Source organism: Pteronotus mesoamericanus, unplaced genomic scaffold (assembly GCF_021234165.1).
Source record: "Pteronotus mesoamericanus isolate MK-2021 breed Mesoamerican mustached bat unplaced genomic scaffold, CSHL_Meso_final contig_163, whole genome shotgun sequence".
NCBI classification, from domain to species: domain Eukaryota; kingdom Metazoa; phylum Chordata; class Mammalia; order Chiroptera; family Mormoopidae; genus Pteronotus; species Pteronotus mesoamericanus.
This window is the reverse complement of record NW_026555064.1, coordinates 21,730,469-21,750,654: the sequence shown is the minus strand read 5'-3', so window position 1 is coordinate 21,750,654 and position 20,186 is coordinate 21,730,469. Positions and strand designations below refer to the sequence as shown.

General features: G+C 57.2%; 1 protein-coding gene across 2 annotated transcripts in view; it reads left to right on the top strand.

Moving 5' to 3' along the window:
* The window catches only part of ANK2 (ankyrin 2), a 111,166-nt gene that overhangs the window by 18,653 nt on the left and 72,327 nt on the right, over positions 1-20,186 (top strand). For both annotated transcript variants that reach the window (XM_054563704.1, XM_054563696.1), the window contains exons 5-13: positions 1,819-1,917; positions 3,425-3,610; positions 3,991-4,014; positions 6,610-6,708; positions 9,326-9,424; positions 12,939-13,037; positions 14,765-14,962; positions 16,855-16,953; positions 17,075-17,173. In XM_054563704.1, coding sequence (XP_054419679.1) covers positions 1,819-1,917; positions 3,425-3,610; positions 3,991-4,014; positions 6,610-6,708; positions 9,326-9,424; positions 12,939-13,037; positions 14,765-14,962; positions 16,855-16,953; positions 17,075-17,173 — 1,002 coding nt within the window. The remainder of the gene's footprint in view (positions 1-1,818; positions 1,918-3,424; positions 3,611-3,990; positions 4,015-6,609; positions 6,709-9,325; positions 9,425-12,938; positions 13,038-14,764; positions 14,963-16,854; positions 16,954-17,074; positions 17,174-20,186) is intronic.

Below are 20,186 nucleotides of genomic sequence, written 5' to 3'. Positions count from 1 at the left end.
TTTTCCGAGGTGCCCCTGGTAGTCAGCTGTACCCGGACACGGCAAGGCACCGTCGGGTCTGTGCGGCTCAGATCCCAGCGCCACGCTTTAGGCCGTGTGAGGCCCGCGGCTGCCTCACCGTGCGTGAGTGGGACGTGGAGACATAACCCTGTGCCTCTGGGCCGATAGGGTTAGGTAACAAATGGGCGGCCCAGTCTCTTCTCTCCTCACGCCTGCCACCCTCAACTGCCCGCCACTGGGAGTAGAAACTGGAAGATCCTTGGGTCCAGGGGAACTCGGGGCGGCGGCCCTCGACCTGGCCACTCCAGCCCCTCAGGGCCACCCGTCAGCCCCGCTCAGCTCGGGCGGATGGCACTGCGGGGGCGGGGGCTCGGCGGGGGCGGAAGAGCGTGCGCGGGGTGTCCGTCGGGCTCGGCCTCACTCGCGCCTTGGGGGGCCGTGTCCCCGGGGAGTGACGGTGGTCTTGTCTGTTAAGTGGTCTGAATGGCGGATTTGTGATGAAACTCCATAGACTGAACCTCCCTGGAAAGATTCAGGACATGATTCACTGTCATGTTATCGCATGGTTTGGGGGTGGGGGGCCCTTGAAGGGGGGACCTTTGGGGAGAAGAAGATGGTGGGAATAAGTGCACAGTCTCGTGACCTGGCAAGGCCTTGTCAGAGGTGCTTCATCTGAGAAGCTCTGTGCAGTATTTTAATTAATAAAATGCCTTCTTAACTGCCCGGCAAGCGTCTGACTGCACCTCGTGTTCCTTCGCCCTAACCGCCCCCGCAGAGCACCCAGAATAGTCTTTGTTTTGTGACTGAAATTAGGACCCACTGGGTTTTACATCCTTTGCAGCTGTGCGTTGGATCCACTTAGGGAAGTAATTTGAATCGTCCTGACCTTGAGGCTGGGGGTGATGTTGGGAGGCTCCCCAAGGCCGGTTCGCGACGTGGAGGATGCGCAGGAGCCGATGGCGACCAGGGAGGGCGGCAGCCCCCGCAGGGCCGCGCGCTCCGGGGACGGGCCTCCTGAGAGAACAGGCCCGCCCTGGCCGGGCGGCTCCGTGGGAGGGACGTTGTCCGTCGTCTAAAGGGTCACAGGTGTGATTCCCCGTCAGGGCGCATACCCCGGTTGTGGGTTCGATCCCCGATTGGGGTGCATGTGGGCGGCAGCCGATCAGTGGGTCTCTCACATGGGTGTTCCCCTCCCTCCCTCCCTCCTTCTGTCTCTTTTTCTAGCCAATAAACGTATCCTTGACTGAGAATTTAAAAAAAAATTTAAACCTTGCCACTTCATTCAGAACATTGAAATACAGATTTTTAATTTTCAGTCGGATTGTGGTCTCTCTGGGCCTGCGGTGGAATGAGCAGTGGTTTACACCTTTGAGGGTGCCAATAAGTACGCTGCGTACACGCAAGATAACAGTGTTGTGTGTGAAGAGCTTATGAATTGATACGTAACAGAAATACTATTTCACATACTCACCATACGGGGTGAGCGTTCTAGGCATCGTAGAATAAATAGACATTAAGAGAGGAAATATCTTTCGTGTAACAGGTGTTAGGAGCTGAGACACGTGAGTCCCTGGTACAAAAACAGAGGCAGGGAGTCGGGGAAGTGCTTCTCGTTCTTTTAGGAGCGGCCTGTGGGCGTGGGTTCGCCCCGCACGTGTCTGGCTTTGCGGGAGCGAAGGCGTGTGCCATTCCCCCGCGTGCCGCGTGGCCTGGGCTGCACCGCTCCACGGCGTTGTCCCCTCCTTGCCGCGGGCCCCGCCCCAGTTGAAATGTCACGCACGAATGGCTGAAAGTGTCTTTTTTATCACTTGTCCTCAGAATGGCTTCACCCCCTTGTACATGGCTGCCCAGGAGAACCACATCGACGTGGTGAAATACTTGCTGGAAAACGGCGCCAACCAGAGCACTGCTACCGAGGTGAGTGGCTGGCAGCGCCCGCTCTTCGATCTCAGCCCCTCGGTCCTGCCGTCCAGTGGCCGGGCGTCCTCGCCTCGTCCGCGCCGCGCAGGCGCGTCCCCGTGCCGTGCGCGAGCTCATGCCTCGGTCTGGGGTCGCGGCACCGAGACCCCGCTCCATCCATGGGCCGTCGTCTCCTCCTGCCCAGAGCGCTTCGTGGGTGCCAGACAGAGTTCTGAATTTCGGCTGCTGTTTCTCATCCTCAGCTAAGAAGCACCTTTTATTTAAAACTCAGTTCTCATTTAAAAATTCCGTTCTTACTGTGGTCGTGCACGTACCCCATGGTGCGCTGATGAAAATGGTGTCCACAGAAGTCTCTCCAGCAGCGATTCGCAGCCCATGTGCCGCGAGCATGTTTAAAACACGCGATACCTGACTGTTGGTCAGGGGCACCGGCCCCTTTCCCCTCAGATCGTCAAATAAGGGGACGACAGCAGCCGACACAGCAATAGCCGTCCAGTGTGGATGAGCCAAAATCATCCCAGATTTCTTGTCAGACCGGCAAACAACACCCTTTCGGTGGGCGCGGAGGTCGGGGCCGCGGAGGTCGGGGCCGCGGAGGTCGGGGCCGCGGAGGTCGGGGCCGCGGAGGTCGGGGAGGTCGGGGCCGCGGAGGTCGGGGCCGCGGAGGTCGGGGCCGCGGAGGTCGGGGCCGGGGAGGTCAGGGACGCGGAGGTCGGGGCCGGGGAGGTCGGGGCCGCGGAGGTCGGGGCCGCGGAGGTCGGGGCCGCGGAGGTCGGGGCCACGCCCCGCCTGGGGCTGCGGAGGTCGGGGCCGCGGAGGTCGGGGCCGGGGAGGTCGGGGACGCGGAGGTCGGGGTCGGGGAGGTCGGGGCTGCGGAGGTCGGGGCCGCGGAGGTCGGGGCCGGGGAGGTCGGGGCCGCGGAGGTCGGGGTCGGGGAGGTCGGGGACGCGGAGGTCGGGGTCGGGGAGGTCGGGGCCGCGGAGGTCGGGGCCGCGGAGGTCGGGGCCACGCCCCGCCCGGGGCTGCCCTCTGACCGGTTTATGTGCCGTGAGATGAGAAGGGTTGAAAGTCGCTGCTCCCACTTGAGTTGGAAAAAGGTGTTTCACGCAATGGGACGCAGAGGAAAGCGGGGGCAGCCACCATGTCGGACGAAACAGGCTTGAAGCAGAACCTCAACACAAGGCCGCGGCGGGTCGTCCCCGCTGGCGAAGGGCCAGTCCAGCGGGGAGGTGCGCTCTTCGGGGGTGTTCCGGTGCCCAGCCTGGGGACCCCGAACGTGCCAGGCCGGCAGCGACAGCCCTAAAGGAGCCGCTGCGGCCCTGCCGTGGGAGTCGGGGCGTCGACGTCCCTCCCCGCCTGCGGGGCCGTCCCAGTCCCCGGGCGGCCGGCGGTACCCTCCTCCGGCCCTTGCGGGTAGTCTCTCCGTCCGCTCTGCTTGTCCCTGGAAGCGTCGCCAGATCCCCGGCCCCCACGGGTCAGGGAAGACTCTCCTCTGCCCCCGCAGGATGGCTTCACGCCGCTGGCGGTGGCCCTGCAGCAAGGCCACGACCAGGCCGTGGCGGTCCTGCTGGAGAACGACACCAAGGGCAAGGTGCGGCTGCCGGCGCTGCACATCGCCGCCCGGAAGGACGACACCAAGTCGGCCGCGCTCTTGCTGCAGAACGACCACAACGCGGACGTGCAGTCCAAGGTGAGGCCGCACCGGACGTGGGGCGGGAGGGAGGGCCTGCTGGATGCGGGGGCGGCCGGGAGGGGCCGCAGGGGCCGCGCAGAGCTGCCCTGCTTGTCCGAGACGGGGGTTCCCTTCCGAGGAGGTTCAGGAGGAAGGGGCCCCGCGGGGCACAGCAGCAGAGCAGTGAGACAGTGCTGTTGCAACAACGAAATGGACCTGTTTATTTCATTTCTAGTACAAATAGTAAGGGCAGGGTTAGAGAGATGGGCCGTGCGGCGGTGTGAGGGCCTTTTCGGTCGGCGCCCGGCGTGCGGGGCGGGTCCGGCTGCAGCAGGCAGCCTGGCTCCCTGCTTTGCAATGTGTAACGTCTTCCTCTTCTCCCCGCACAACTGCTTCAGATGATGGTGAACAGGACAACCGAGGTACCGTATCCGCTCATCCCAACTTGCTTGCTTTGACTTTATTTTATTGTTTTTAGTTTTTTGTCCAATTAGAACAAATGCTTGCTAATTTACACTAATGACTGGGACTTCCATTATTAGGAAATTAGCTTGGAAACTCTCCCCATAATGAAGGGAAATGAATAATTCACGAAGTGCAATGCAGCCTCGTTGAAGCATTATTTATTAAGTGAAACTATGTAAACAGCTCGCGAGAGTGCAGCGTGGAGTGATGCGGGCCCGGACGTGCGCCTGCTGGTGGGCATCGCGCCTCCGGGGGCCACCGGGCTGTGACCCTGCCTCACGGGGGCTCCCAGGTTCAGGGTCAGCAGAGCCCAGCGAGGGACGTCCGCCTGCCCCCGCCTGCCCCCGCCTGCCCCCCGCCGCCCGCGTCGGCGGGCCTTGTCCCACGCTGCCCACGACCGGGCGACGGGCTGCCGCCCGCGAGCGCGGCTCTCACCCACCTGCCCTGAGGTCGTCCGCCCCACAGGCCGCGTCAGGCCTCCTCCATCGGCGCGGACGCTCAGGCCGGCAGCTCGGGGACACTGGGTGTGGGCCCAGCATTCACCGCAGGGTTCACGGAGGGAGGCACATTTCTAAGTCTAGACTCCTGTTTATTAACTGACCACCATGAGATGCAATGTGCCTGGATCGCTCCTGTCCTGCTCCCTCTCGGTGCCTGAGACTTAGGTCAGAGATCTAAAAACAGCAGGCGCATCTGCTCGGTGAGGCCGCCAAGACTGAAACCATGCCAATGGGTATCTTAGTGACTGGTTTTAATACCTCTAATTTTTTAGGTGATTGTTGGCGATTTAAGACTCATTTTTGAAAATAGCATTGGCTCTAAGCTTTGCATTGAAAGCAGCAGTTTGGTAGGTTCGTACTGACTTAGAGATACTTCGCCGAGGGCCCCCGGCGACGGCCCTCCCGCGCGGGACCCACGTGGGGGAGCCCGGGCCCCTCAGGTGGGCCTCCTCCTGGCGTGGGGCCGAGGCGCCGCCGTGGCCGGCAAGGAGGCGACGAGGTAGTTTATTTTTGCAAATGCAGAAGTAATAGGACTGCACTCAAATAATCTGAAAAAGATTCACCAGCAGTCACTGTGTTTTTGTGTAATTACGTTGTGGTCTGAACCATAGACATGCATTCGGGACATATTTGGAGGCAGGAAATAGGAAGATAAAAGTGAAAAACACAAGTGAAAAAATTGTTATAAATTATAACAATTTGCCGCTTTATGACAGTAGCCAGTTTGTAGACTGATTTTTTTCCCTGTATTTTGACATGAATATGTGGTGTCAAGTAGACACAAAATAAAAACGCCCTGACCTGCGGGTGGCCTTCGGGTGGCGAGCTCCCGCAGTTGTTTCGCGTCTGGCCTCTCTGCCGTCGGAAGGCGTTCGCAGCCCTCGCGGCTGATGGTGCAGACGGGTTTCTGTCCCTGCGGGAGCTGAGTGTGGTTTTTAGGCCTTTTAAAAGCAAAGCCAGCAAAGCCTGTCTGTCAAGTGAATAGAAAAGTAATGGTTTGATTCAGGTAGTATTTCTTAAAAATGTGCACACTAAACACATCAAAGTTCATTTCAAATAAAAGAGAGCAATACAAAATAGCCTCCCAACTGCAAGACCGATGCCCAGTTTATTAGGAACAGTCTTGGTTGCTCTGTAATCTCTTATTAAGTGATGGAATTATGAAATCACAGAGCAAGGATAATATCGCTTTATGTTCTTTAATAATAGAAATTGCTATGCTTCTATTGTGAAAATAGCAAACCTCTAACGAGTTTTTCATCAGAAAAAGAAATGAAAGAAAATGCACTCTTCTTCCATTTAAGAGTTTAAGATTCATTTTTAAACTCTCTGAGAGTAACAGTTCCCTAATGCCCATATAATTGATTTAACCTGCTTATTTTATTTTATATCCATCTTATTATATTGATAAAATTTGGTTTAAATAACATTCAAAATCAGGTTCAACTTATTTTTTTGAAATTTTATATTCACATTCATGCCAAATATACCAGTTAGTTTTTAAAGCTTTTTCCTTATAACAGTGCAGTCTGACCGGGCCCCCGGCTGCAGCAGGTCGAGGCCGCGGACGGTGCACCTGTGTGGGAGGGCTGGCCCCTCACGGCTTCTTCCACAGACACAGCGCCGACCTCTGCTGCTGACTGTTTTTTTTTTAAAAAAAAGTATCAATTTTGAGTTTTTCTCTGGAGAAAACATCTTTATTCATAATTATGTTATTCTCACAGCTGAAACCTTATTTGTTTAATCGTTTTTCTCTAATGCTAAACCAACTCAAGAAACCTGGTTTTGTTTAAATAGTAAACCTCACCAACAGATCAAGTGTTAAGGGGGTTAGAAACATGCCCAGAAGTGTAGGCGGGCCACTTGCCTGTCCCCAGGCCTGGTTACTTACCCTTGTGGCACCGAGAGCTGAGTCTCGCTGAAGCACCTGTTGTTGTCTGGGCTGCGTGGCTCACGGGTCAGGGTGACAGTCACTGCGCGACTTTGTCCGCGATGCTGGGACTTCCATGTGTGGAGGGGACGCTTTACCACCTGTCTCTTTGCTTCCCGTAGAGCGGCTTCACCCCCCTGCACATCGCCGCCCACTACGGGAACGTCAACGTGGCCACCCTCCTCCTCAACCGTGGCGCCGCTGTGGACTTCACGGCCAGGGTACGCATGCGGGTGTGCGCTGCGGGCGGCGCGAGGTAACGGGGCCGCGGCCGCGGGCGGGGCGGGGGCCGCGGTTCTCTCTCCTTGCCTGCGCCTGTGCCGGAGGTTCGATTTCCCTCTCTCCACCCAACTCGCGGGCACTGTCACAGCTTAGCACGTGGGAGATGAGGACGTGTGAGTTCACGCCTGCGCACACCATTGCTTCACACGCGCCCAAACCATTTATTCACACACGCACATACCGCTTCTTCACATGCACAAACCATCAGGAACAGTTAAGAAGGATCTTAACTTGGACATCCGTGTGAGCCGTTAGATTTAAAGATCACACCATGAGTCATGAGTAGCAGCTTCAAATCAGTCAATACTTGAACCCTTAAACCACTCAGTATAAGATGTGTCAGGACATTTATACATCTTCGTGGCCGTAGGGTACACAGTTTGACCCTGGGAATTTTTTTTAAGGATTGAGAATTTGCTCGTATAAAGAGTCACCAAAACACATAACACACACTATGTTGTACTCTATGTTGGAAAGATTCCCTGAGTGATCGTCTTAAACCCAGTAAAACAAGGGAGGGTGTGGCGGGGCGCACGTGCCCCCCGGCGGGAGGAGAGCCCGCCACCCCGCAGCCCTGCGGTGGGAACACGCAGCGAGAAACGCAGGACGGGAGGCGGACGGCCTGGCCGTCGAGGTGCAGGGCGTGACCGCGTTAGAGGGACCGTGGTGGGACATCCCACCCTGGAAATGACAGGCGTGGGAGAAAGAGGGGGCTCTCACACGGCAGGACGGAGCTCCTGCGGTGAGGGGCCAGCGCGCAAGGCCTGGCCGCCGGTACCCACCAGGCTTCCGGGGGAGCCAGGCAGCACGGCCGCCGTTCGGCCTGCACTCCAGCTCCGGAGGCTGAAGAGAAGGGAGGGGAAGCCTCGCGCACGCGTCTGAGACGGGCCGGGCCCCACCCCGGCAGCGCGGGCACACCAGCAACAGTGCAGCACTGGGGCGCACGGGCAGCAAGTGCAGCAGAGTCAGCACCGTCGCAAAGTTTGTACCAGGGCCCCGAAACGCAGCAGACCAGCCTCTGGGGCTCTGCGAGGCCGCGGCTTGCAGATTCAGACAGATAAACACAATCGAGTGAGACCAGAGCAACTGTGGGCTGAAGCTGGACGTGTTATTAGGGAGACTGTGGAAAGACAATGCTGGAGGCAAAAAGGAAAGAAACTCAAGATGGCAGACAGAGGAGGAGGAGGAGGAAGTGATGGTGGAAGAAATACCAGTCACTTCAGCCGGTGACCCCACCTCCCTGGCAGAAAGGAGCCGTGACCTGAAACTTCTGACAAGAGCAAAAGAAGAAAGTGGCAAAGCGTCTGAGCCTCAGGGAATCGTGGCTGCAGACGACGCGCACAACTTCAACATAGACGACGAAGGTGCCGACATTGTTAAAGCTCCTGCTGACCTCGGTTGGGTCCTCGGTTGGGTCCTCGGTTCACGTGCAGAGACGGCAGCCACGGCGTCAGGCAGGGGCAGGCTGGGCCGCGGAAGGGCCGCAGTGGGCCATCAGGAGAGGTCGCCAGGAGCCCCGACCTGTCCTTAGAGACCGAGGCGGGGACCGTCCACCCCTCGTCTTCCCAGTTACTACGTCGGGATGGGAGAGTCGGACAGTGAGGCCGGCAGAGGGGAGCACGGGTTCATTTGCAACAGGGTGTTGGAGCCTGGGGCCCCCAGAAAAATGAACCCGTGGGTCCCAGACAGATAAGCCTGAGCCATCGCTGGGGCTGAATGAAGCTGTCCTGCTGGGCACCTTGTGAGAAGGCAGGGCTCTTCGGGACAGACAGTGACTCTGGGGACAGAGGTGGCAGGGAGAGAGGAGACACAAAGGGGGACGGAGCCGAGTCTCCGGGGCTGGGAGGGCAGGGCCCTGCGTGGTCACCTGTTCGCTGGTCGCCAGGAGTCGGGCCGACTCAGCGGCACTGGGCACACACATACGTAACATGAATAAATAAATGCAATATTTGAACATTTGCAAAATTAGGACATACAAAAAATCAGGTATACAACCTTGCCCTAATGATGATAGATGATAGCCAATAAAATACCTATAATTCACATATGGTGTTTTTATGCCTGGGTGTCTTTGGCCCTGAAACGGTGTTCAGTTATTCTCAAACTGAATCATTCTGAAGGTGGTGGGGAAAACCCCTTTCCCCGGGTGTTGGTGAGTACGTTTGCGCCCTTTTTTTGAGTGCAGGCAGCTCCACGACCCCGGATTCTCGGCGTGTGTGGGTGCTGGAGAACGAAGCGCTGGCCTTGGGCTTGGGCTCTGTCCTGGGTGGACCCTGAAATTTTCTATGATGCAAAAGTGCCCAGGCTCTGGGCTGTAAAGTGCATGTCCAGTACCTGTGTTGCAGCGATCAACGGAGTCATGCGGCTTTATTCCGTTCTTACGTGCTAACTGCAGTGCTTTGCGGTTAGTGTGCTTTTCTCCCTTAGCAATGGAAGCCCCTGAAACGCAGGGCCGGGGTCAGGTCACCCACTAGGCACCCTCGCCCCCCACCCCCGTGGCCTGTGCGCATGCCCCGCGTGTCCTCACTGCCTCTGCTCTTGCCTCTCCCCCTGCAGAACGGGATCACGCCTCTGCACGTGGCCTCCAAGAGGGGAAACACGAACATGGTGAAGCTCCTGCTGGACCGCGGCGGCCAGATCGACGCCAAGACCAGGGTGAGCGCCCGCGCCCCGGCCTCTGCGTGGGGGCCCTGCGTTCTCTCCGCGTTGCCTGAGGGGCCCGCCCCTGAGCCTGGAGACCTGTGCCCTCAGGGAAGCAGCCTTCCTGCATGGCATTTAAACCTCAGACCTTGCTGAAGGTTTCTCGTGCAAGGCAGAATTGCCCTTTTCCCCCGAGTGCCCAGGAAAGCAGAGCACCTGTATGAGGGGGCCCCCCCGCTGGCCCGGGCCTGGGGTGCCCGCGGACACGCGCTCCCGGGGCCCTGGCTCCCGTCTCTGAAGCTCCTCGTTTACCGTTAAAATAGAAACTTTATAGCCAGTGACAAATGATAGCGTTAACTCAGGTTTTATTAAGGGCATCACTCATTTTTATTTTTAAACTTATGCATTAAATGTGAAGATATTCTACCTAAGGTTTATGGTTAAAATATTAAAATACATATTTCAACACAAACAATAAAAGTATGCAAAAACATTAAAGGAGGATGAACGAGACTCAGCCCATCAGAAAAAGGGGTTGCCTTAGAGACTCACAACAGCGGTGGCCACGAGCCGTCGCGGGCACCCAACGCGCTGGGTGCCCTGCACAGCCCGCTCTCTGCGAATGCAGCTGTGCCTCACTGTGAGCCACCTGGGAGGTTCGCCTCGTTTTCTGATGGAGAAAATGCGAGGCCTCCCTTTGAGACCTGAGACGCCCAAAGGGAGACGTGGGTTTGAGAGCAGCTTCCTCGCGGGTTGACCGCCGGATCCGCAGGCTGCAGGGGGCGGCGGGAAGAGCAGTCTTAGCTGAGGGAGGGACTGGGAAGGAGCGGGCGGGAGGCTGGTGGGGGGCGGCCGGGTAGCACCCCCCCCTCCCCAGGACCTTCCCTTCTCAGAGTTGTCAGCGTCCTGGGATTGGAACCAATTCTAGTGAAGGAAAACGAACATGGGGAAGGGGACTGTGGAGGGGGAAACAAGGTAACTTTCAAACACAGGCTCAAGAATTTAATTTAAAAAAGAATTTAAGTAAAAAAAAAAAATCCTTGCATACGAAACCTCGATGAGGATTTTTGGTGTTGAGTCACCGTACTTTGTAGAAAATACCCCGAGCCCTCACGTTGGGCGGTTACATTCGATGTGATTCTTCACACGGAAGATACTCGGCGTCAGGAAAACGGGGGGCTGGGCACCAAGCGCATCCTGGCCGTCCTCAGAGTGTGGGGGTGATTGGACGGGCTTCCTCCATACTTCCCTCCCGATCCTCTGAGAGCGTCCGGCGACTATTTCAAGGAATTTCTGGAAAACACCACTTTCTCCACGAAGGCCTGAGGGCAAGTGCCCTCGTGACTTTCAAACAGGCTGTGAGTGATGCAGGAAGGGAGAGGTCACGCCATTTTGTATGTCCTGGCCAAGGCACCGGGCACCGGGGCCCTGCGCTCCCCCCCCAGCGCCAGGCGGCCCTGCAGCCCGGAAGCTTCCGTCCCCTGCGCTGTGTCCCCTGCGCTGTGTCCCCAGTGCTGTGTCCCCTGCGCTGTGTCCCCTGCGCTGTGTCCCCTGCGCTGCGTCCCCTGCGCTGTGTCCCCTGCGCTGTGTCCCCTGCCCTGTGTCCCCAGCGCTGTGTCCCCTGCCCTGTGTCCCCTGCCCTGTGTCCCCAGCGCTGTGTCCCCTGCCCCGTGTCCCCTGCGCTGTGTCCCCTGCCCTGTGTCCCCTGCCCTGTGTCCCCTGCGCTGTGTCCCCTGCGCTGTGTCCCCTGCCCTGTGTCCCCTGCGCTCCGTCCCCTGCGCTGTGTCCCCTGCCCTGTGTCCCCTGCGCTCTGGGTCTCAGCGCAGCCCTGCCGGAGCGTGTGTGGGAAATCGGGCTGATCTAACGCCCCCCTGCCCCGCCCTGTACAGCTACGTGCTGCACCCGCACCGCAGGGCGTCAATGGGATGCAAACACATACGCCTTTTAACCACCTTGCCCGCACTTTCGCTTGAGGCCCCGCCCCCTGGGAGCTTTAACACCACGTGCCCCCCCCCCCCCCCCCCCCGCAGCACCGGGTTTTCCCTGGAAGGGCGGGCTTTCCCCGCTGACTCCCACTCGCCCACCCTGCGAGGTCTGCTTCGGTCCTCCTGGGTCTTGAAATCAGCCAAATAGACTTAACAAAGCAAGGAACTGTTACCAGCAAGGCCCTGAACGAACCGACGGGCCTAGAAGTTGGTAATTTGCAGAGAGATTGTTAAAGGGCCTGCTCACCCTTTGCGGGTGGGCTGTGGGAAAGGCACAGGACAGGACGTGTCCCCTGGGGTGGGCCCAGCGGGGCTGTCAGCCTCCAGGCCTGAAACCAAGGGGAGACGAGCGCAGAACCTGCTTTGGGTAAAGAGACACAGCTGGACTTAGGGGACCCTCAGCAACCGCTTCCTCAGAGCAGCAAGACGTGGCCCATGGGCCGGCACAGCCTGAAGCCAGAGGGCAGGGAGCTGGCCAACACCACCCAGAGAGCCCGGGGTGGGCCGCCCAGCATCGTGGAGAAGGGCAGAGCCCGGGCCTGGAGGGGCAGCTGGGAGTCCAGCTCGGAACCCCCGGCTGTGGGATCAGGAAGGGTGCAGGTGAGCTGTGTTCATCAGCAGGGGAGCGACGCCCGGGACTGGGCCCTGGCAGCGGGGGCCCGAGCACGGGCCGTGGGGTTCTGGGCGAGTGAGGGGCTCCGAGGCCCCCAGCTTCCGGGCGTCGGCCAGCGCACCCCTCGCCTGCCACCTGCCTCCTCAGCCTCTCTGCCCTTCACCACTTGAAGCCCAAAATCACCACTTGACGGATGTTACCCAGGATTTTACGTCTCGCTCACTCTTACCCGTTGTTCTTACGTTTCGTTTTGTGTTTCCCACAAGCTTCTGCTTCTTGGCCACGTCACCCCAGAGAGAAACAGGATTCAAAGACAGGGCGCTTGCGGTCGCTCTCACATCAGAAGCTGCCCGAAACGCAGCAGGAAGCTCTATAAATAACGTAGCATGTGGTCGTGCCACAGTTGTGTCTGACGCAGTTTTAATGCAGCTGATTAATAATCCATGTTACCTCTGAGAAATAACTGTGTAGTTTGTAGAAGAAAATATGTGTGTAACTCTTATAAAGGTTTTTCCAGAGTGTGAAAAAATGACCATTCCTCGTTAAGTGTTTTAGGTGGCATTTTAGGAAATTTATGAAAATAGTGACAATTTGGGAGTGGACCTAGATGGATAAAATGAAGTAAAGAATTTTTAGATGTAAGTTCTGTTAGGTCAGCCAAAATGAAAACAGTATAACTATAATCTCTGGGTTGGTTCCCAGAAAGGAGGATCCGAGCCTAGCAGCCCGCGCCCGCCGGCGCCTGTCCGGTCTCTGCCCTGCTCATGTCCCCTCCGTCCATCCCCCTTTCTCGCTCCTCCCCTGGCGCTGAGCCGAGAGCGGTCCTCGTGCCCCTATGTTGAGTTGCCAGGAAACACTCTCCTCGGGGTCATGTCGGCGCGACCTCGCTTTGGAAGGACGTGCCCCAGGCCTAACCCGGGCTCTTCGGCAGGACGGGCTGACGCCGCTGCACTGTGCGGCCCGAAGCGGACACGACCAGGCGGTGGAGCTGCTGCTGGAGCGGGGTGCGCCCCTGCTGGCCAGGACCAAGGTGAGGCCCCGGGGACTTCTCCGCGATGCACAGCATCAGCCCAGCATTCTCGTCACTGAGCCGTAGTCGGCATGCTGGGATGGAGGCATGCGTGGCAGCTTTTACATTATTTAAACTTAACAAATGCGTGCAGCGAGATGTATTAAACGTGTGCCCTCAAGTTCTTTCTATGTTTTACCTGCTAGTCTTACTGCAGAAGGAAGTGTGAGTATCGCTGTGTTATGAGTAGACAAGGATATTGTGTGTCAATGAGATGGTCTTACGTTCTAGGCGTTTGCATTTTTATGAGGCTCTGGGACATCTGTAAATTACGCATAAAGTCACCTGTTCACGCGGCATACTCAGCGCTGCAGTGTGACTCTTGGGGACGCCGCGGAGATGGGGAGCGGGCCGGCGCAGGGCGGGTGACGGGCGCGCCGTTCTCCCCGGCAGGCGCGGGCAGAGCCCGGGCCGCGTGCCCCAGCGCGGCCCCCCGGGACCCTTGCCTCGACGACGGGCCCTCATGGCGAGGCTGCCACAGCCGCACGCCTGCTTCAGGGGGCCGGGCCGGGCGGCCCCGCGCGCGCCAGCCTTGCCTCGGGGCAGCAGGGACTGCCCTGAGGCACTGAAAGTAATCACACAGCTGTTCGACAGGAAGTGCAGCAACACCTGGGTCCTTACCAGCAAAAACCAGACAAAGGACATTTCTTACCTTTTCTCCCCATTTCACCTGCCGTCCGTCAGGGTTGGAGCCCATCATGGCTGTTCGCAGGGAGAGCGATGAAAATAAGGCCGCCAATCAAGCAAATATTTTTCAGTTTATACTGTATTTTTTTAAAAATTTTTTATTTTTAGAGAGAGGAAGGGAAGGAGAAGGAGAGGGAGAGAAACATCCATGTGCGACTGCCTCTTGCGCGCCCCCTGCTGGGGACCTGGCCCGCAGCCTGGCCTGTGCCCTGCCTGGGGATGGAGCGGGCAACTCTTTGGTTCGCAGGCCGATGCTCCGTCCACGGAGCCGCGCCAGCCGGGCAGTTTAACTGTGCTTTAATTGACTATTTAGTTGGAGTTATTTGGAGCGCGGGGCAGCCCGCACGTCTGCACTCTCTGCGTGGACGTGCCCCGGGCCGCGGCAGGCGGCCTCCGGTCAGAAGCCGAGAGCAGCCCGCTGTCGTCGTCCTCTCTGTCCCCACCGGTGCCGCGTGTGCTGGGCAGGCCTGCCTGTGAAAGGCAGCCCTTCGGGCTGGGCGATGCAGCCGTAATTCTGGGCAGTTTTGTGGAGAACAGATTGAACAGATTGAAATTTAAGTGGAAGTAACAAAGTTTCAGACCGGCCATGTTACAACCAGTACAGAGCCTTTATCCAATTGAGGCCAGGCCGGCGACACCGTTCCAGAGCCTAAAGCCGCCTCAGCCACGGAGATGTCCGCGGCGGTCACATCACGGTGGAGGCCGCGCGCACCCCGCCGGCCGCCTTCTGAGATCGGGTGTCGTTCCTGCGCGTGCGGCTGCGTGACTCTTGGCCTGTCCGCTCGTCCGGGAGCCATTCGCGTACTCTCACTCGCGTTCATTCGGTCACTTGCACAGTCGCTTATTCGCTCGTTGTTTTGCTCATGACACATTCACTCGTTCAGTCGTTCACGGGTTCATTTGCACGTCATCTAACTAGAGTTGGCTGGTTAACTGGCGGGGGGTCAGAGCCTGGCCGCCCGCCTGACGCGGGACGTGGTCTGCTTTGTCTTGGCGCGCAGAACGGGCTGTCCCCGCTCCACATGGCCGCACAGGGGGACCACGTGGACTGCGTCAAGCACCTGCTGCAGCACAAGGCCCCCGTGGACGACGTCACGCTGGACTACCTGACGGCCCTGCACGTCGCTGCGCACTGCGGCCACTACCGTGTCACCAAGCTCCTCCTGGACAAGAGAGCCAATCCCAACGCCCGAGCCCTGGTAACGCTGGCCCCGGCCACGCCGTGGGCGTGGGGGGGTGGGGGTGTCGCGCGGCCCCACGGCAGTGCAGATACGCGGGGTGTCCCCGCACAGGCGCCTGCCTCCGTCGGCCGTGGCATGACCGCGGGAACGGAGCGATGACGCGGACACCAAGGCGGTGTCCCCACGATGGGCGAGTTGCAGTAGGTGGGAAACTTCGGGTGGGGGGGGAGGGCAGGGATGATGATCTGAAATGGCAAACAGGAGCTGACAAGCAGGGGATTCTCCGTAAAATGAGTTCAGACACCTGCCTCTCTGTGGGGTCCAAGTGAATGTGGGAGAGAGCTGGGCTCCACCCAACCCTCTGCAGAACGGAAGGCGGTGCCGCGTCAGGCAGCATAGGGTGTCAGCCTGAGGAGAGCTCACTCAGCCGTTCCCTCGTGGGCTGGGGTCCCCGCCTGAGGCGAGAGCAGGGCGCTTAGCGCCTGGCGTCCAGGAGACTTTCTGTGCAAACCGTCCGCAATCGGCCGTCCCGCAGCCTGTGCGTCCCAGTCTAACGCTGAGTGAGTCTTCCTGCTCTCCCCTCTGCTAACCACAGCCCCGGCAGGAGGGCCTGCCCGCGCTAACTCTTGCCTCGTTCCTAATTCTCCCACTAAAAGCCAACCTTTTCTCCTCCACGTGTACGTGGTTGATGTCACTTACATTAGTCTTCTGTTAATGCTTAAGATGATAGGATGTTGTTAGAATGCTCAAATGGTAACTCTTATTTTTATTTAGAAAATTTCTATCAGAATCAGTACATGCCTCATTGCCTGGGAAGCAAATGTACTTTTAGGGTTATCTGCAGTTATGGGAGGATATTTATTTCCTCACAAGGAGGAAAGTACCCATTTTCAATTGGAGAATGGTCAATACGCACATAAAATGTTGCAGTTTAGTCATTAGAAATCTCTTAAGTGCCGCATATACTCGTGGCTCTATATATCTGGCTTTTATGCAGCTCCTGAGTGGGGAAGGACTTAGCAAACATTGTGAGGAGTAAGCCATCGGGTTGAGACCACACGTGTTACTAGGAACTGCGGGTCTGGAAAGATACTGACCGGGGATCAGTCCCTATCATTATCATGTAACTATTCCACATGCGGTATCATCGTTCAAATAAAAACACAGAACCTAAACACCACATTTGGAATGAAGCATGGGGCTAGTTAACAGGTTTCTGTATACCCTCCCCCAGTCCCTGCATATTAGCTGACTTTGAGAAGTTCAGAAGTGCCTGACGTCTCCACATTCGCCTCTGAGAGAGCTCTCCTTCCAGTTATCCCAGAACTTCTCCAAAGTTTTCTTTAAAATAGTCACAAACTTAATAATCATTTCTTCATAGAATATATTTCATGAACATATAAATTTTTTAAATATAAGCATGACTTCAAAAAAAATATGAACCTAATGATTTCTGCTAATATAGAACTTCCTATAAACATTTTTAATATAATAGGATATAAAAAAGTGTCAACATAAATAATGATTCGTGCTGATTTGAAGCACGTGCTCCCTGAAGAAAACAGTTGCAAAGGTGACACATTTATTTCGGAGGCTGTCATGTCCTTGGACTTTTGAAAGAGAGCAGATGGCCGGTGTTTGCGCCCTGAGATGTGCCCTTGCATCAGAAAGCGTGCGCCTCTCTATCGCCGCCGAGCGGGGTGGCCTGACCCTTCCAGTCCTCGGCCCCCAGCCCCGCTTGGGTGAGCCGGCCCATGCCGTTGTGCGCATCTGTTTTCTCCATCACCATGTGAGCAGGGATCGTCATGGAAACCGGCGCACGATGCAGCGACGTGTGACGGCGTGCCAGCATGCAGCGTTGCGAGAGTCGTCGTGCATGTTTCCAACTAACCCAATTGTCTTTTGCACAGAACGGCTTTACCCCACTGCACATTGCCTGCAAGAAAAACCGCATCAAAGTCATGGAGCTGCTGGTGAAATATGGGGCTTCCATCCAGGCTGTGACAGAGGTAGACACTGTCCCCGCTTGTCACCGACTCCCCACGCGCACCCCTCCGCGCGCCCTCCTGCCCCGAGTCTGGGGGCCGGGCACCCGAGCGTGCGGGGTACAGCCGTGTGCTCTGTCCGCAGTCTGGCCTCACGCCTATACACGTGGCGGCCTTCATGGGCCACCTGAACATTGTGCTCCTGCTGCTGCAGAACGGCGCCTGCCCCGATGTCACTAACATTGTGAGTACGGCTTGGTGCGGACTGTCCGCATCTGTCTCTGACTGCCTGTCTGTCTGCCTGCCTGTCTGTGCTCGCGCGTGTGTGGAGAGAGCCTGGGACGTGTGCTGTGGGGTGACTGCAGGACTCCGCCCAGGCCCCGTGGTGGGGAGGGTTGGCAGTCCTGGAGGCTTCAGGGGGGTGGGCGCCTCCCACTGTCAGAGCCCCGACCGCAAGCAGCACGAGTGCAGTGAGCAGCCAGGGTGCAGCAAGCGGGCATTGGGAGCAGTGAGAGGCGCGGGAGGAGTGAGCAGCCCGCATGCAGGAGAGGCCTGGGAGCAGCAAGATGCGCAGGTGTACTGAGAGGCGCAGGAGGGGTGAGTGGCTTGTGTGCAGGAGAGGCCTGGGAACAGCGAGAGGCCCGGGTGCAGCGAGAGGCCCGGGTGCAGCGAGAGGCCCGGGTGCAGTGGGAAGCCTGGGTGCAACAAGAGGCGCAGGTGCAGTGAGCGGCCCGGGAGCAGCGAGAGGCCCGGGTGCAGCGAGAGGCCCAGGTGCAGCGAGAGGCCCGGGTGCAGTGGGAAGCCTGGGTGCAACAAGAGGCGCAGGTGCAGTGAGCGGCCCGGGAGCAGCGAGAGGCCTGGGTGCAGCAAGAGGCGCAGGTGCAGTGAGCGGCCCGGGAGCAGCGAGAGGCCTGGGTGCAGTGAGAGGCGGGGGTGTAGTGAGGGGCCTGGGCTCATGCTGCAGGCTGAGGGGTAACCTCAGGACAAACCCCAAGTCAGAACCATGGCCCATCAGGGCACTTGATGACCCAGAGACAGGCCCACAGAAGGCTGTGCGCTCGTGGTCAGGCCCTCTCCGCTTCAGTGACCTGGGGTTTCACGTGCTGGCCCCACTGGACGTTCGTCCTCATTTGGTTTTGTCGGGAGAGGGTGTCCTCTCTTACCTGAAGCGGCCCCACCCCACCCTCACGCACCTGGAGAGGGCGCTGCCCCCAGCTGCCCTAGCTTTCTCCTGCCGGGATGCCGCGGTGCCCGGAACGCTCCGCCTCATCTGAACGAGGGCTTTCCTTCCCGCTTCTCTGTACTGCTGTCCTTGTCTTGGGGTCTGGTGGCCCAGCGCTCCTCCTCGCCTGCACTCACAGGATGCCGCCACTGAGTGGTGTCTGCGGGGCCCCGGGCTGGTGAGGGCTTTGCAAAGGCCACAAAGAGCTCTCCCCAAGAAACACCGGTGCCCATTAGTGCGATGGGTCCTAGCCTCGAAAGCGGTTGACCCACAACGCTGCTGATTTGGGGGCATCTGGTTCCCTTCGAGGAGCGAGACAGTGTGCACCGTCACTTCTTGTATCTCCTCTTACATTCACTTCCTTGGCATTTTACACAGTTTTTGTGCTGGTATCTGATACATGGACAAAATCTATGTGAAATAAGTTTATTTGATTTTAAATGTTATTTAATATTCCCTCTTCATGTGACTGACAAGAGCATAAACCATTCAAAAATTGAAATATAAAGTCCATGTTTATGGATTTCCCTGCATCTGGAGGGCCCAGCTTCCTCTCGCACGGCTGCCTGGGGCCTGCCGTTCTCCCGACAGGAGGGCTCAGCTGCGGATTAAGTTGCCATGTGACCTCGTCTGCTTGCTCTGTCTGCGGGGTCCTCCTGACCCGCCTGGAGCCTCATGTGCTGCCTGAAACCACGTGGCATTTTTGTTTTGGTTGCAATGTCGTCTGTCCTGCTTTGGTGCTTCTGACGGACGTCCCTTTAAGCTGCCGGCACAGTCCGTTCTAACACTGAGAAGGGACATGACGTTTGGTGGCTGCGTCAGACCTGAGCTCTCCCCCCTCTTGCCAGTCCTGTTTTGTCTCAGCCTGTGGGAGGCACACCCACTCCACAGTCGGCCATGCCCCTTTCCAGAACGCTCCCAAAGGCCCCGCGTGGCCGCCCACGCGGAGCAGAGGCCACGCCTGCGGGCTGCCCAGCGCGCCCCTCTCACGTCCGGCCCGCTGCACACGCCACGTCGGGCAGGGAGCCTCCCCGGGCCTTCAGTCAACTCGAGGGAAAGGCAGCAACGGAGTTGAGTGAGAGGAGGTGCCCAACAATCCGGAAACAAAAGTTATTGATTAAAACTGTACATGCCCTCCTTCATTTTCTTACGCTTATGTCGAAACAAGGGTAAAATAATGTGAAAAGGTAAGGGAAAATTACTATAGAAGTCGGTTACCTCGAAGTCATTAAATTAGAATCAAAGACGACCACCACTGGGGGTCTGTATGGGGCTTCTCTTTGAATGTAACACTACTATACGTTGGGTTTTACATATAACTATCAGTTCAAGTGTGTAAATACCATAAAAATAGCTATTTAAGTAGAAAATAAAATTATTGGAAATAGTAAGACTGATATTAGAAACATTTTGCATTTCGAAAATCTCTTACTGACTACTGAGGCCTCTTGGACTTCTGTTAAGAAAATTCATTTCTGTCTTTGTTTCTACCAAAGTCAGTAAAATTGCTATACTTTTACAAGACCTGGGAATAGAGTAAAGATTCGAGGTTTTCTAAAAATATATACATATTTAGAGGATCTTAGCTTCATCTATTCAGAGACAGGTTCTGAGCGACACAGAGAACGAGCCAGGAGTCATGGTCGCCCAGAGAGGAAGGCCCTGCCACACCCAGGGCCCGCAGGCAAACCCCGCTCCCTAGTAACGCGCTGCTTCAGGAAACAGTTCACGCAGAGGCGTCTGCTTTACAGAAGTCAGCACACCTCATCAGGAAAGGACATTGGAGGGTAAATGAGTTGGCGACAGAAGGAAGTAATTACAGGAGACACACATCCAGCTTAGTGCTTCCAGAGTGAACTCATTTGAAATAGAGTTCTCATAACTTTATAAGGCATGGGGTCTTGGAGTACGGGGAATAAAAACCAAAAGTTCTTAAATCTTCTAGATTTAAGGGTTTCTTGTGCAAGGGGTGAGAAGACCTCATTCCCTGAGATCTGTCAGGGATTTTCTGTCAGGGATTTGTTAGAAACAACTT